The sequence below is a fragment of the Rhea americana genome, unplaced genomic scaffold (genome assembly GCF_003343005.1).
Source record: "Rhea americana isolate MKP2758 unplaced genomic scaffold, rheAme1 scaffold_454, whole genome shotgun sequence".
NCBI classification, from domain to species: domain Eukaryota; kingdom Metazoa; phylum Chordata; class Aves; order Rheiformes; family Rheidae; genus Rhea; species Rhea americana.
The window spans coordinates 13,026-29,419 of record NW_028186595.1 but is presented as its reverse complement, the minus strand read 5'-3'; the positions used below and the strand labels follow the sequence as shown (position 1 = coordinate 29,419).

Here is a 16,394-nt window from a genome sequence, read left to right as displayed (position 1 = left end):
AGGATCCTTACAATATGTTTAACAAAAGGCTACAGATGAACTATAATGCTATTACCTTCCTTATCACACTATTCCCATCCACTCTTTCCTCTTTAGTGTTCTTTCTCAAGTAAAACACAGGAACATATAACATCATCCCAGGATTATTTCTCATTTTACATCAAAACAAAACAAAATAAAAACACAGAAATATAAAATATAGAATGCCCTTTCCTAATACCACAGATGACAGATATTCTTTGGAAGCTGAGACAGGTCCCTTAAAATAAGAAATTCTCTGAGTAACAACTAAAAAATTCTACTTTAGTTTGAAAACTAAACCATTCAGTTTTCCAAAACATTATCCCTTTGATCTTACCTTGTCTCCCCTCCTTNAAAAAAAAAAAAAAAAAAAAAAAAAAAACACTTAAACTTCATAGAATACTCCAAATATTTACTGATACATCCACAAAAGTCAAAGATGCTTCTAAAAGGGGTCTATGTCTGATGTTTATCCTCCATTTAATTTGACACTTGGTAAATAAATCTCTTCTCTTTTCAGCTCCTTTTTATAATAGTAGTAGCATATTACATTCTTGTACTCCCTCATTGACTCAAAGCTCAGAGACCAATTAGGCATTGAGATCTGCCAAAGACCTTCTGGGGAAACACTTCTGAAATCTTAAGGAACAACAAGAATATAATCAAAGCAAAGGAAAAGAATGAGATTGGGAAGGACCTCTGCAGGTCCAAAACCCCACTAAAACCAAAGCTAATTTCAAAGCTGGACCAGGTTGCTCAGGACATTGTTCAAGATAAGCTTGGATATCTCCAAGAATGGAGTTTTCATAACCTCTCTGGGCACTTCTAAGTGCTTCACCACTTTTACTGTAAAAAGTTATTTACTTGTGTCCAACGGAGATTTCCTTGCTACAGATCATGCCTCTTACCTCTTGTTCTTTCACTACGTGCTTCTAAGAAGTCTAGCTCTGACTTTCCTATTAGACTAACACAAGGTTGATGACATCTATTTTTTTACTTGTAGGGTTTCATGCTGTGCACATTTCTCCAAATGCAGCCTAATAAGTGCCAAGCAGCAAGAAATTTTCATTTCTCTTGAACTGCTGGATACACTCTTACTAATGTGGCCCAGTATGCAGTGAACCTTCACTGTCACAAAGACACATTGCTGTTCAATATGCAATTCACCAGGACCCTCACAGGTTTGTTTCTGAAGACTTGTTCCACAGTCATTTAGCATCCAGTCTACACTTATCTATACAGTTATTCCATAGTCACAGAATCACAGAAACAGTAAGGTTGGAAGGGACCTCTGGAGATCATCTAGTCCAACCTCCTCCTCAAGCAGGGTCACCTACAGCATGTAAAAATGTGTTGCATCCAGACGGGCTTTGAATATCTCCAGAGAAGGAGACTCCACAAACTCTCTGGGAAACCTGTTCCAGTGCTCTGTCACTCACACTGTGAAGAAATTCCCCCTCACGTTCAGGCAGAACTTCCTGTGGTTCAGTTTCTGCCCACTGCCTCTTGTCCTTTCACATGGCACTACTGAAAAGAGTTTAGTCACATCCCCTTGACACAATCCCTTCAGATACTTATACACCTTGATAAGATCCCCCCCTCAGTCTTCTCTTCCCCAGGTTGAAGAGGTCCAGCTCTCGCAGCCCCTCCTCATAGGGCAGGTGCTCTGGTCCTCTGATCATTGGGAGGTTGGACTAGATGATCTCCAGAAGTCCCTTCCAACCTTACCTATTCTATGATTCTATGATCATCTCTGTAGCTCTACGCTGGACTCTCTCCAGTAGCTCCATGTCTCTCTTGTATTGGGGAGCCCAGAACTGGACACAGTACTCAAGATGAGGCCTCACCAGGCCTGACTATAGTGGCAGGATTACCTCCCTTGACCTGCTGGAAACAGTCTTCCTTATGCACCTCAGGATACCATTGGCCTTCCTGGCTACAAGGGCACATTGCTGGCTCATAGTCAACTTGTTGTCCACGAACACTCCCAGGTCTTTCTCTGCGGAACTACTTTCCAATAGGTCAGCCCCCAGCCTGTACTGGTGCCTAGGGTTAATCCTCCCTAGGTGCAGGACCCTGCACTTGCCCTTGTTGAACCTCAGGAGGTTCCTCTCCACCCAACTCTCCAGCACGTCCAGGTCTCTCTGAATGGCAGCACAGCCCTCAGGTGTATTAGCCACTCCTCCCAGGTTGGTATCGTCAGCAAACATGCTGAGGAGGCACTCTGGCCCCTCATCCAGGTCACTGATGAAGAAGTTGAACAGGATGGGACCCAGTACTGGGCTCTGGGGAACTCCACTAGCCATGGGCCTCCAACTGGACTCTGTGCCACTGATGACAACACTCTGAGCTCTGCCTTTCAGTCAGTTCTCAATACACCTCTTTCCATTCCACGTGTAAGACTGTGAAGTGGAGCAAGTCCAGATCATCTCACTTAGTACCTAAACTGGTCAAACCCCATAGCTACTCAGTGTGGGTACTGCCAGGAGGCACAAACAATAGAAAGGAATAAGAAATATTAAACTACTCTTTGGCACTGTCTTCATCTTTCTATTATCACTATTAGGAGTAAAGTGACTAGCACGGAATCTTAAAGCAGAGATCTAAAGATAGTGGAGAAAACATGTCCTTTTAAGAACTTGTAAGACACGTAAGTTTCTAAGTCAGTGAGATGCAGTTTCCCATATCCTTACTTAAATTAGGACTCACCCATCTCAATCAGCCAGTTTTGTAGTTGTGGAGGCAAGCAATGTGCAAACTGGCATTACTTATGTGCACTACTGCAAATCTCAGTTCTGCAAAGATCAAAATTCAGCTATGACTTAATACTTTCCCTCTTCCTACAATTCATAATTTAGGTTAAAATCCTTTGCCAGGCTCCAAGGGGAAAAAAAGGTGATCTTCATTGACCATTCAGCCCAGAAGGAAAGAGAGTGGCTTCAAACTATAGCTTGTTAATTTGCAACATGTGTTTCTCTACTTCAGTGATGTTACTAGAGTTACTAATATAGCAGCACCATAAGATGTTTTGCCATGAGGAAGTTCTGAATAATGATGGGAAATGATCCATGATATCATGGTGTACCTTGTCAGTAGTTTCAGATACTGTTCTCCTGCCACTTGTTGGTCCATGGCCTTTATCAAAGCTCACCACATTCAGTTGTTTGTGTTGTCCTGACTGCCATGGCTTATTACACTCTGCTACTCAGCTCTTGATCAAGGCAAGGTTATGATATTCCCTTTCCACTTCATGCTTTTCCCTTGCCTCTATCTGATAAATACATAGTTTCATACATACATGCACTCATACTTTCACTTGCATTATACATAATTAGTGGCAAAGAGAGAAAGCTTTCATGTGTGTATTCACTCATTACACACAAAACAATTAGAATAAAAGCTAGTATGATGCAAGCCAATCAACCACCATCAGTGGTAGTTGATGTCCTAGTAATCTTCACCCTTATGAAAGCAGTTTTTCTGTATTCACCATTCACTAAGTTTTATGTACTGTGCTTTTCTGAGAAAGATAGCCAGGGAATTTACAGACCATCTAGTCATTCAATATATAACTCAAACTTCACACGATTTTGTCATTTCCTGTCCTTTGATCTCTTATAGATGTTGTGGCCCACTGAGAGTGCAGTACTCATAGCATAGATGCTCAGTGTTCATCAGGTGTACTGGAAATGTGGACTCTGGGAAGGCTACACTGTTAAGACATCTGCTCTTACCTCTCACTATTAATGGCTAGTAGCAGCTCAGCATGAACATATAATCATTCCACCTCAGCTTCTATAGAGTGCCTGTGTATTAGTGGTTCCCCCACTGTCTCTGTCACTGTAGGTTTTATAGACAGACATTGGCCCAGGTGGACAATCAGTTCAGTCCACAGAGATATCATGATATGCCTTTCCAGCAGTTATAGGTATTTTTCTTCTGTTACTTGTTGATTGGTGGCCTGTACCAAGGCCTGTGGGTCAATGTTTGCATTGTCCTGTTGGCCAAGACTCATTCTACTTAAGTTATTCAACTCGTGAAAGGAAAGGTGGTGATACTCCCATGACATACACCCAGACACACCAACAGTGAGGTGATTGTAATGCCCTGGCCAAATTATAAAATGAGATAAACCACAACAAAGAAGTGGTGCTGATGTTGCCTGGTGTGTTTCCTTATGCTCTCTACACAGAGGATAAGAGTTAAAGCATCCAAGTGCAGTAAAGGAAACACACTAATATTAGCAGAGAGGACAGGGAGGTTGAATGCTAGCATAGCAAGCTTCAGTTTTGGGGCAATTTTTTTTTTGTTTTATTTTTTTTCTAGCTGCTAAATTGATCAACTCATTCATGAGGAATTCAGAGCACATTTGAAATTAAACCTCGAGCATGCAGGATAAATGTTGCTTCTAGAGAAAAGCATCACATAACATAGGCAAAAACCACAGAGACATGTAAGAGGACCAGGAGAAAAAGATGCTGTAGAAAAAAGAACAAAGAATCTCTATGGGACTTGCAAGGAAATTAAAAGTATGGAAGATAAGAGTTACCTGGCTACATCATTATTTGTAGAATCATTAGGTGATCATAAATTATAGAAAAATATGGTTTAGAAGAGACCTCTGGAGGGGGATTAAATTTAGCTCAGATGGTTAGAGCATGGGGCTAATAATGCAAAGGCTGTGGGTTCAATCCCTGCATGGGCCATTTTTTTCCCTGCTGAGCAGGGGGGTTGGGCTAGATGATCTCCAGAGGCCCCTTCCAACCTTACTGATTCTATGATCTCTGGGCCAACTCCCACCTAAAGTAGAATCAAATTAGAACAGGGTGTTCAAGACTTGTGTAGCTGAGTTCTGAATTTTTCCAGGATATTCAACAACATTTCAGGGGTCCTGTTCCAATATTTAACTACATTGTGGAAAATGTTTTCTGAACATCTAATTAAAATTTCCTTTGTTGTAGCTTGCGTCCATTGCTTCTCATCTTATTCTCTTATGCACCTCCAAAAAGAAGCTAGTTCTGCCTTCTGCATACCCTCTCATAAGGTAGTTGAAAGCCACAGTGAGATCACACTTGAGCCTTTTCTTCTTAAGACTGAATAAACCAAATTGTCTCAGTCTCACCTCATGTATTTTGTTCTGCATCACTCACCTCTGCTAGACTTACTCTAGTATGAAAATGACTGTCATGGTCAGGGATGTCCCAAACCAGATCCAATATTGCAGACAGAGATTCACAAGTATTGAACAGAGGGGAAGAATCACTTCCCTTAACCTGCTGGCTACACTTTTAATAAGGCAGCCCAGAATATGGTTTATTCAGTGATTCCTCTTAACTTCTTACTCACAGAAGCCCCAAGCCTTTTTCTGCAAAGCTGCTTTCTAGCCAGTCAGCCCCAGCCTGTTCTGTTGCATGACATTATTCTACCTCAGGACCAGGGCTTTGCTATATACCCTGCTTATCTTCGTGGTGTTACTGTTGATCCATTTCTTAAACATTCAAGGCCAATCTGAAAAGCAGCCCTGCCTGCCAGTACAGTCACTGCTCCTCTCAATTTCCCATTGTCCACAAAATTGCTGAGAGTGCACTCTGTCCCACTGTTCAGATTGTTAATAAAGACAATAAATTGTATTGGCAACAGTATCAGTCCCTAAAGGACTCCACTAGTAACCAGCCATCAATTGGACTTCGCATCACTGATCATCATCACCTTTTGAGCCTAGAAGTCTTGCTAATTTTCCTCCACTTTATAATTCACATGTCCAGTCTGCAGCTCACCAATATTTCTGTTCAGCCTAGCTCTGGAATAGTAATTGTTAACTCCCCTGAAAATATCCTTATTCAGGGCTATGGTGGGGACACAGAATGCCCTCCAGTCTGTCTTTCTTCGCACATCAGCAAGGCAACTTACTACAGATCTCAGCAATCCTGAGCAACATGAAGACGTTGGAACGCCCCAAGATGGCAGCCATTGTCTTTGCCCAAGTCATAGTGGCATAGAGCTGGCTGGGGTTGGGAGGGTACAGAGGAAACTCCTAGAGTTCCAGATGCTTCAGTCTGGGGGAATATGGGAATATGCAGGGGGGCCTCCCAAGAGCAGCAGGTGCTGGTCTGGATGAAGAAGCAGGGAACATGGCTGTGGGGCCATTCCCAGACATCCCTTGCCGCTATGCCTCACAAGAAAGGGGACTCAGGCAAACAAGTATTCCCAGAGAAGCAAGAGATGCTCACATGGGCAAGTAGCCAAAGGAAAAAGGTCACAGGCCCCCTCCTGGACTTGGCAGGGAACTGCCGGGAGAACTTGCATGCTCAGGTCACACTCCCCTCCAGGACTGATGAACTCTCACCAGCGAGTGCACTGCAGGCTGTAGAAGGAAGCCAGGTAACCCCTTCCAGACTACGTCCTAACAAAATCATTCTGTCAGTCTCCACTTCCTCAATGAGCTCAGAGAAGTGGCGGGTCTCCTAGGAGACCGGGACATCCAAGTTCAGCACACAGAGGCCCCATTGCCCAGCTACTGAGAGTTGCCCCGGCAGTAGAGGAAAGGAGACATTTAGAGACAAAACCAGGGTACGAGACAAATCACTTCTCTTGGAGCCCTTCAAGAAATAATGAGGACATGATCAGAGGAAAGGGCACCTGTACACACCCCAGCTCAGCCCTAGCACTTACAAGCACAGCCTTCAAAGGGGAAACACCTTGCATATTTTGATATGAAAGAGAGCAATGTGTACCCACTTGCTCTGTTTACCCCACAGAGGGCTGTGTTCACCACAACATAATAATATATTTTTTGGAGAATTTTTATCCCCATCCCACAGAAACATCCTTAGATAAAAGTCCTTAGATAAGACATTCACAGGAGGAAAATATAGGAGCTGGAAAGGTGCAGGTCTGCAAAGGGTCATACTATAGGATTGATGCCTTGATGTTGGTTGAGTGAGACAGAAATATCACTTTTGTCAGAAGTGAGGGGATAAGAGATTGTCCCCATCCTGCTGTTTGCTGTTTGCCTCAAAGCATTCCTGGTTTGAGAATGGCAGGAAAGTTGGAATGATTTAAACAGAAGTAAGGTACAGAGTTTCTTGAAAAGTCTTTTCTCTCTCTCTCTCTCTTTTTTTTTTTTTCCTCCTCAAACTGAAATAAGCAGAGACATTTTGTTCTTTAACCTTGTTACAGCTCCTTTGGCCTTCCCAGGAGTATAATAATAATAAAAAATAATAAGTTTTTAACAAAAACTAAGGTTTATCTTTTCCCAGCTCTGAGAAGGGGGCCACAAGAGCCAGGCTTCCACTACTCTCCTGTAGGAATCTGGACAGTCCTTCCATCAGAAAATTGCCAAATACACTTACACACACACAGACATATTCAGAGAGACATATACACACTCAGCTGGGTCACCTGAGGTCAGAGCATCTGCCAGCAAGATATTCTGTTCCTGTCTATGATGATTTCTCTAAACAGGCCATTCCAAGCTCACATACCTTGCCTAACCCTGTATATACGAAAAGATACAGTTGTTGGGTTTGAAAGAGCATGTGCTGGTGGGAGGCCAGGAGGATGTTTGTTGTGGCTTTGCCACTACCCAGATCCTGCCTCCCCCAAATAGCACACAGGCACCTGAAACATCATCTTCACATCCCAGAGCTGTGACTGGCAAAAGCCTTTCCTCCTCTCCATCTCCAGACCCCCATACTGCTCCTTTTCGGCCTGTTAGAGTTCCCACTGTCTGCATAAGGCACCCCAAGCCTGCCATAAGTCATATATGGGATCCCCAGCAGCAGCACTGGGATTGCAACACTCCCAAAGTCAGTGCTGTCCTGAAACGCCCAGATCCAGACTGCCCCCTCCATGGGGAGAATTGAGCCCAGGTACTCCCCCCGTTCCACTGAACAAGAATAACGTGCCCCCTCCCCCAAACAGGCATCAGTGTTCCCAAAGCCTCTTTTAAAGCAGTAACTGCCCCTAAGGGAGAGCAAGACACCCCTGTCCCTCCAGAGGATGGCGGCTGATGCTTGTTGCTGGGCCATGACTACTCATGGCATATGGGATTTCTAGCTGGATTTTTGGCCCACCTGCTGCTGGGAGGCCAGGTGTGCTTGCTAGTGGACAACAGCGTCTCAGGGGTGCAATTCCAGCGGAGGGAGGGAACGGGGACTCTTGGATGAGCGCATTACACTTGTGCTGGTGACTTTGTGTTGAGACACTGCTGCTCGCACTATCGCGACACGCCTGCGTTACTGGACGAGCGCATCCGGAGAAGTGAGGACGTCTCCTTACTGCCCGTAGCAACACTCCCCGGTTGGCTCCCCTCGGCTCCCGGAAAGCGCAGGGACGCGTGCCGGAATAACGCCCCCCGCCAGCTGCCTACTGACCTCCCCTCCCCTTCCGCCCCCCCTCACCCCAATTCTGCTTCTCCGCCCCCGCACGTACTCTCGCGCATGCGTATAAGTAGTAGGCGGTGTTACAAAGTTTCGCCCTTTTCCTGGCATGGGAAGTGCGCTTGCGCAATAGTAGAAGCCACACAGTAGCATGTGCGCGTGCGCACCAGCCCCCGGTCGTGTCGTGCGCATGCGCTGTATAGTAGTGCCCCGGAAGTGTTTGCAAACGTCCTTTCCGTCCACCTCACCCGCTCTCGCTGGTTGGGAGGAAGCATGTCGGGCGCGGCGGGCTCCGGTTCGGGCGCGGGCGCCGCGGGTTCGGTGGGCTCGGTGGTGCGGCGGTTCCTGGTTGAGTACAGTAGCGGCACGCCGAGCCGCCTCAAGGTGCTGGACGCCTACCTGCTGTATGTACTGCTCACCGGGGCGCTCCAGTTCGGCTACTGCCTCGGCGTCGGTACCTTCCCTTTCAACTCCTTCCTCAGCGGCTTCATCTCTGCTGTCGGCAGCTTCATCCTCGGCGGTCAGTATGCCAGGCCAGTCGCCCTCTTGCCCCCGCTCCCCGTGTGGCCCTTCCCGGTGACCAGAGTCCACTTAGTAGTTGCGGGCTCCCCTTAACGATGCTCGAACTTTCTGTAGCAACGGTGGAATCCCTGGCAATGCCCATATTGCCCTAGAAATAACCCTCATTTTAGTGGTAGCTAGAGAATACCCTTAGCAGTGTCTAAACTTTCTCTGGCAACTATGCAATACCCTTACTAACTGAAATGGTCTAAATATTGCTTGACAAGCAGTAAATGCCTTTAGCTACTTGAGAATAGCCTTAGTGGTCCTCAAACCTCCTCTGGCAACCAGGAAATCTCTTTAGCAACTGTGCAAAACCTTTTTAGGTACTTTCAGAGCTTCTTCTGGCAGCCAGGGAATCCTTTTAGTGAATGTGGAATTCTAGCAAACCCAGACCTTTTGTGACAACAATACTGTTGCAGCCATGAAGTCCCTTTAGCAAACAGAGAATTAGGTGTAGATACCTCTAGAGCTCATGGTTGTGTAGCAGCCTGGGATTCTCCTTGGTAACCTTAGAACATTGAGTTCTGCCTGCTGATCTCTGCATTCTAGCAATCTCAAAGCTTGTCCCCTGGCAACTGTGCAGTCCCTGGCAACTACAGAACATCCCTGAGCTGTGGCCCCCTAGCAAACATGAGGCATTGCCTAGCAACTGTAGAACAAATCATAGAAGCCTCAGCCTGGTCCTTAGCAGAATGTTCCACAAATGCTATGGACCTGCTGGGTGCTGCTGAAAACATACCACAAAACCTGCCCCCTTATTGCACCCCAGTGTTTTCTTAGCAACCCCAGAATGTTCCTTCTCTCTAGCAATCATGGAATCCTCCTAGTTAGCATCTTGTGTTGGTGTCATTCCTTAGCAACCATCCCATGGTCACCCCAACCTCTGACAACTGTTTCAGGATGCTACTGTCCCTTAATACACACAAAACTATYTTGTTGGTGCACTGCCCTACTCAACACACAGTTGTTTCCATGACAGTGTCATCTCATGATAAGCCTGTTCCCCCAGGTTCTACTTGACCAGCTGTTACATTCTAGTGGTCTGGGAGAGCTGATGAGCTGATCCTGTATCTGCTCTATACATATCCCATGCCTATGTCTTGCTCATCCCGTAACAAAGGTACAGTCATCTCTCTCTCTCTCTCTCTCTCTCTCTCTCTCTCTCTTTTTTTTTTTTTTTTTTTTTGTAGTACTGGAATGGAACAGTGACCCAGGCTGTGATGGACTGCCCCAGCAAGACTTGGTTCCTGCCATGGTTTTTTTTTCCTGATCTCTAACATCTCATTATCTCGCCCTGCCATACAGTGTGCCTCCGGATCCAGATCAACCCCCAGAACAAAGGAGAATTCCAAGGCATTTCACCAGAGCGGGCATTTGCTGATTTTCTCTTCGCTAACACCATCCTGCATCTTGTYGTTATCAATTTTGTTGGCTGAGCTCTAGAAGAAACCGTGAGGTACTGACCTACAGGACCATGGAACAGGCAGCCTCAGTTCACACAGCTTTAGTACTTTGAAATAGAAAGAGAATCCAGGAATCCTATCTCCCATTTCCCTCTTGGCCAAATGCAGTTAAGTAGTTGTCCTCAAGGTTGATTTAGGACTCAGATTTAGGGCTTCTTGGTTTTGTATGGGTATTTTGGGGGTTTTATCATTTACAGGACAGTTTAACCTGAAAGAAATCTACACATTTCTCTCTGAGAAGGGAAAGTCCCCTCTTTTCTTTGAAAGAGGAGCCTTGAGACTGAGATTACAGGGTTCTGTCGATGAGGGTGGATCCTATTTGGAGGCCATAGAAAAGCTGATGTCTGAACCTGAAGTTTCTCAGCAGATGAGTGAAGGAAATTTGGGACAGAGAGAGTCTGAAGCTAGAGGGTGGAGAGCATACTCTGTTGTTACTGCTGCAAGGGACCACAAGATAATTGGAGATTGTTGTGTATTTCTTCTCCCTGGTGCAGAAACTTTCCTCACTATCTTTCTCTCTTTCTAGGTCTTGAATTCCTCTAGTGCTCAGACGCCAAAGCCTCACACTGGGAAATGTTCTTCCCCAGCAGACTCTTTCCTACTTCTTGGTGGGAGAAGGGGAAGCAGGAATAAAGATTTTTCCCACAGACTCTCCTATGGAGGAGGAGTCTTCTGCCTCATTCCAGTTACTGTAATCCTTTCTTTCAATAAAGCCCTTCATAATACTGCTGTCTTGCCTGTTGATGGCAGATACAGAGGTTCACCTAACTCTCTAGGTCCCTTTAGCTTCAGCTCCCTGCTTTTATCCCCACCACCTCTGCCATTCTACCCAGCAGGCTTTTTTTTTCAGTGACCCAGTTTCAGGGGGAAGCAGGAAACAAGTTGCCATGGAAACTCAAATGCCAGCCACACTTTTCAACTTCATATTTCCTGCCCATTTATCTCATGGAAAGTATCTCACCAAAATGTCCCCAGGTTTCAAAGCCATGGAAGGCTTGTTTTAGACTGTGGTTAGCTGTCATGAATGGAAAAGAGCTAAGGGTGTGCTTAGCACATCCCCAGTGTTATCTATCTTCCCCTCCCCCTAGGCCGTCCCATGTCTCTTGAAGTCGAGCCCCAACCTGGTCTTACAGCCTTGCTATGACCTGGTAGTCATACAGCCACATTAGCATGGTGTTAGCTTTTCTGCAGCCCCATATGCTGATAAATTGAGGTGAAAAGAGCTGCCAAGGTGTGTCAGTGCCTTGGGCACTTGGACAGTGCTGCACTTGAGCTGTTCCAGCTCTGTGAAGGCCACTCCTCAGACTAAACCCTCCTAAAAATCTTCCCTCCCTAAGGGATGATGAAATGCTTAAACTCAAGACTCTGGCTCTGGCTCTTGGCCTTTGCCTTCTCAAGTCAAGGCTGGCTTCCACATTGAGGCCCATTGCATCTTCATCCTGACAGGGAAATTAGAGCCCTGTAAGAATCAGACTATGGGCACAGGATGGGATATTATGTGCTGCTGGAGTAACCCAAGGTACAACCTCCCCAGCACTGGCCACAGAGTTAACCTGGGTTACTTTTAAGTATGGGGCTCAATTGTGGTGCTGATCCTACTTGACACTTGTCTGGTTTGCTCTTGAAATACTGGATAGGTAAAATGTGTATTCAGATAATGGTGCAAAGAAATCCTTATCTGCTGAAACACAGAAAATAAAACATAGGGTCCAATAGCTTCAGCTTCTCAGCACTAGATTATGGCTCTTTTTTACCACCTTTCTTTCTTTTTGCAGTTCTGGCTGTGCTGCAGCCATTAAGTCCATAAATCTTCTAAGTCCCTTGCCTAATATAGGGTGTGAAGAGTAAGGTTTGAGGCCACAGGGCTTTTCTTTTTCTTGAAGGATGCTGTCCTTCAAGATCTGTGATCTGTGCTGGGAAAAGAGAACTTGTGCCAGCTCTCAGTTCCCTAAGGCCATTAAGCAGCATTTGTTCATGAACGTACGAGCTCTGAACTGATGTTAGGGTGCTGGAGGGTAGCATGAATGAGACTGGATGGCATGCATGGATAGAAAATGAGCTGCTGAGCTTTTCTTTTCCTTGTAAGAAGAGCCCTTTGAGCCAGGCTGGTGACAGGATCTCCCCTTTGCCATTCCCCCTGCTGCTGTTTATAAGCTGCGAGTGCCTCCTTGTGGGTTTGTCTTGCTCAGTCTACCCTATCCTTTTGTTTTAGAGAGAGCCTTAGAGGCTAGGCCTCCCTGTGGCTAGTTGTACAAACTGCACAGAAGCATGTGAAAAAAGAATTGAGTATGTTCTGAATATTTTTTTTTCTGATTTTTGCTGACTTTTAGTGCCTCTAGTTGCCATAATCTCAGCCCAAGATTTCAGGTCCTAGAGCTATTTCAGGACCTGAATGAGCTTCATAAAAGCTACAGGGATCTTCAGACTCTGCTCCTTAGGAAGACCATGTTAGGTCCCTGTTCATCCTGTAGAAGAGGGCAAGATGTTGTTTCTTGGACAAATTCTTGGACAAAGTCATGTTTAATAAAGGGTAACAGAGGCAGGGTAAGGTGTTTTCTCCAACAAAGCTGCTACAAAAGATGCAAGTTCATCTCCAAACCAAAGTTAGGTATTAGGGGGCCAAAGCTAGCATTTTTCCTGCCAGTATGAGATGACTGTCAGGCTGCTTTTTTCTCCTTTCTCTCTTGACTAGAGAGAAGTAGGATTTTTCTGTATAGATTCACTGCCTATATAATGGGGTACAGAGACCTATCAGCAAATGCAGAAATCTTTTATGCCACTAAATTCTTCTTCCTTGCCACCTAACACTCTTTTTTATTTTCTCTTCTACACTTCTTTCTCCCACCTACATTATACCTGGCTTGATCTTTCCTGTTCTGCCCACAAGAAGTCCCCCCTCCCAAGGTTAGGCTGTGGTAAGAGAGCAGGAAGAGAGGGTGTTTTAGCCCTGTTCCACTTTGGCTTGTGGTCTAACGTCTGCTCTCTTCCCCCACATGCTTTTCTGCCTCCCTGCCACGTGCCATACCAGCTCTGCGCCCTCTACCCTATTTTTGTGCTTCACTTTCCGGAGGAAGCGGTTTCTGCGATAGGACTTAGGGGAACAAGGTGACCCAGATCTCGGTTGTGTCGTCATGGAACTTGTTATGCATACTTTTTCCTTCACCGCCTGGGCCATGAGACCCATTCTGCTTCCTGTCCTACTTTGTTTTTTCCTGTCCTCATTTTCCACTGTGTTTTTTTTTTCTTTTTTGAAATAAACAAGAAAGCACAAAGGGGCAATGGGGTCACAGATGATGGTGGTGAGAGACTGAAATCCCAGTATCTGAAAGCATCTTCAATCTAAAAGTACAAATTCAGTGTCTTGGAGGTCACATGCTAATGTTCATTCCAGTCAATACATTTAACTTTATGTATACGGTCATTCCCTCACTCAACTAATCTTACAGTTAGGGGTATTTGCTCTGGAGGAGGAAAGATTGAGACATGTAAAGAGAGGTAAGCAGCAAGCTCTCTTCCTTGACCTTGCAGCCAGGAGTGGGTTTGAAGTACAACACACAAGATTTAACATGGATAATAATTAAAAAGATGCTGCAAAAGCTAAGGGTGTGGAAACTGCTCTTTCACATCCCTGAAGTTTTTAAAGCAAAGTTAATTAGTTGGGAGTATAGGAAAGTAGGACCAATATTGCCTTGTAACTCAGAAATGGTCTAGGCAGCTGCATTAAGATCTCCTTCTCCATAATGCAGCAGCCCTAATAACAAAAAAATCGAAGTTTTAAGACCATCTGCTGACTGGAATTTAAGATTTTAAATACTCATGAGCTTTCTACAGCTAGGGAAAAATGAGACTGGGTGTTCTGCCAAGGTAGGAGAATGAATCCCTCAGCATCTGTGCTAAACTAATCCAAGTAATCTGTGCTAAGCTAATGAGAGCAATAGAAAATTTGAAGTTGTTTCTGGGCAGGGGGGGTCAGTAACTGTCAGCTGGTGACAGGCTGCCTACTAAGTGGTCTGGTGGCAACAGCATGATGAAAGATCAGGGAGATCTTGATGTTTTGCTGTTCAGCACTGTGGACTCGTATCTTGTGATAGGGATTTGTGCTGTGCAATGGCTGCACACAGAGAAACTTTCCCATGGCTTCCACCAGGGCTTTTGATTAAAAGTGTTTGAAACATGAGCCTTTCCAAAATCAGACCCTTGCAATGACTGCAAATCCAGTAGGTTGAGAAATAGCCTGTGAAAGAGAAACATCCCTACCAGTCTAGTGAGTTTTTCTCTGCCACTTATTTTGGGCACTGGTGTGATGGTACAAGTGAGGTTATACCACCCTAAGTCTTGCTGAGACAGTACGTTTTCCTCAGAATCCTTCTCACCTCTCCCTCCAGAGAAATCTCTGGTGTTTCAGAGAAGATAGAAACGGTCGTCACAAAAGGAGAAAATGCCTTTTTCGTCTTCCCAATGACAGGCTGAATCCTGAGACACAGGCTGGTAAGTTTGCTATCAGTAATACAAACCAGGCACCTTGTTCCTCAGTGAAACTTGTGACTGGGTGACAGTTAAAGGCAGGATACTACAGGCTGCTACATCCCCCATAGCACTAGACATCTGCCTTTAAGAACTTGGATCACTTCCTTGTCCTCTCAGTGTGATCGAGCCATGTTTCATCCTTTCTTTCACCATAGCACTAGTTCCACTCCTGGAGGAGACATGCTTTCCCCTTTTCTCCCTCCCTCCAAGCCAGCCAAGCTGTCCTTCTTGCCATCGAATACAGTCAGAAGGTGTGTCTGACCTACAAACAAAAGAAAGTTGGTAGCCGTTCCCCTACAGTGGAACAAGCCAGTCATCACAGTGTCCTGTGGGCAAGTCAAACTGAAGGAAAAGTTATATTCTGTCCCTCTTGATACCCCTTTCCTTCTTCATCCCAAAGGCCAAGATCACTTCTAAAACTCATCTGAAGGGTGAAACAAGTTCCTCAAACTAAATATACAAAAGACAAGCAAGTTTATTATTATTGATAAGAATTGTTTAACAGCTGCCAAAGGTTTGAGGAAATGTCAGTGCATCAGAGTGATTGGCACTATAATTCAAGACTTAGCAGCATGCAAATTTCACTTGAATATATCATTTTTAAGGAGCATATACACAAAGAGGTAAGTATTTCAGGATCGTTTTATATAATGGTTAAAAAAAAAAAGAATTTATTAGGAAATCTAAGGCTATTAGACCTAAACAACAACAACAAAAAGTTGTTTATATTTGTGGTAAACACAAAGTCAAATATTAAGCTGGTGTAAATGCAACAAATGTTAAGGAAGAACAGATTTTTTTCTTAAAAAAAAATTTCTTCCGTGATAATGAAGCGAGAATTTCACCAAGTTCAGGATTTCTGGGAGATCTAGCAGCAAATCTCTTAGGGAAGAAAAGATACCCTGTTCTGATCTAGCAAAAGACAGCAAGATACAAGGTACAGCACTTTGAATGAGACTTCCTTTGTTTTTCAGAGTTTTTCATTTGCAACTGAAATGGGGATGGTAGAGCATGGCAGGAAATGTCCACCCTAAGATATGCATACATGAAAGCTGTCAAAATATGAAATATTCACTCAAGAGATATTTAGCTTTCAGCTTTCAAAAACACTCCCCCAAGCAGAAATTGTACATGTCATTTTAGTTCAAGTAGCAGGGATATTTGACAATCTATAATAACAATCTATGCTTCATGAAAAATTGCCAAGCTAAATGATTCAGGTGTGCAGGAGAGTAGACTTCTGAGAATGTAGGCTTATTTTTGAGTAGCTTTGTAATAATGCAAATAAAGCAACTTAGCATATAATGGCTGGCATGATATAAAAAAACAGCAAGTGATGTCTGCTGCCACAAAATTTGCTTAATCCTTCTGGCATATGATGCTCCGGCAGAGCTACCTCAGCAGATTTTTTTTTTTTTTTTTGTGCTTCAAGTCTGTG

The 16,394-nt window shown here is 44.5% G+C and overlaps 1 protein-coding gene and 1 long non-coding RNA gene across 3 annotated transcripts in view; one reads left to right on the top strand and one right to left on the bottom strand.

The window, feature by feature from the left end:
- The window catches only part of LOC146589470 (uncharacterized), a 44,713-nt gene extending 36,343 nt beyond the window's left edge, over window positions 1–8,370 (bottom strand). For both annotated transcript variants that reach the window (XR_014897166.1, XR_014897167.1), the window contains exon 1: window positions 8,097–8,370. This is a non-coding gene — a long non-coding RNA (uncharacterized LOC146589470). The remainder of the gene's footprint in view (window positions 1–8,096) is intronic.
- Window positions 8,371–8,624: 254 nt separating this feature from the next.
- Window positions 8,625–11,154, top strand: DAD1 (defender against cell death 1). The gene is made up of 3 exons (XM_085316175.1): window positions 8,625–8,922; window positions 10,272–10,422; window positions 10,956–11,154. The coding sequence occupies exons 1-2, from the start codon at window positions 8,676–8,678 to the stop codon at window positions 10,400–10,402; spliced, it is 378 nt and encodes a 125-aa protein (XP_085172301.1). The 5' UTR covers window positions 8,625–8,675; the 3' UTR covers window positions 10,403–10,422; window positions 10,956–11,154.
- Window positions 11,155–16,394: the final 5,240 nt, after the last annotated feature.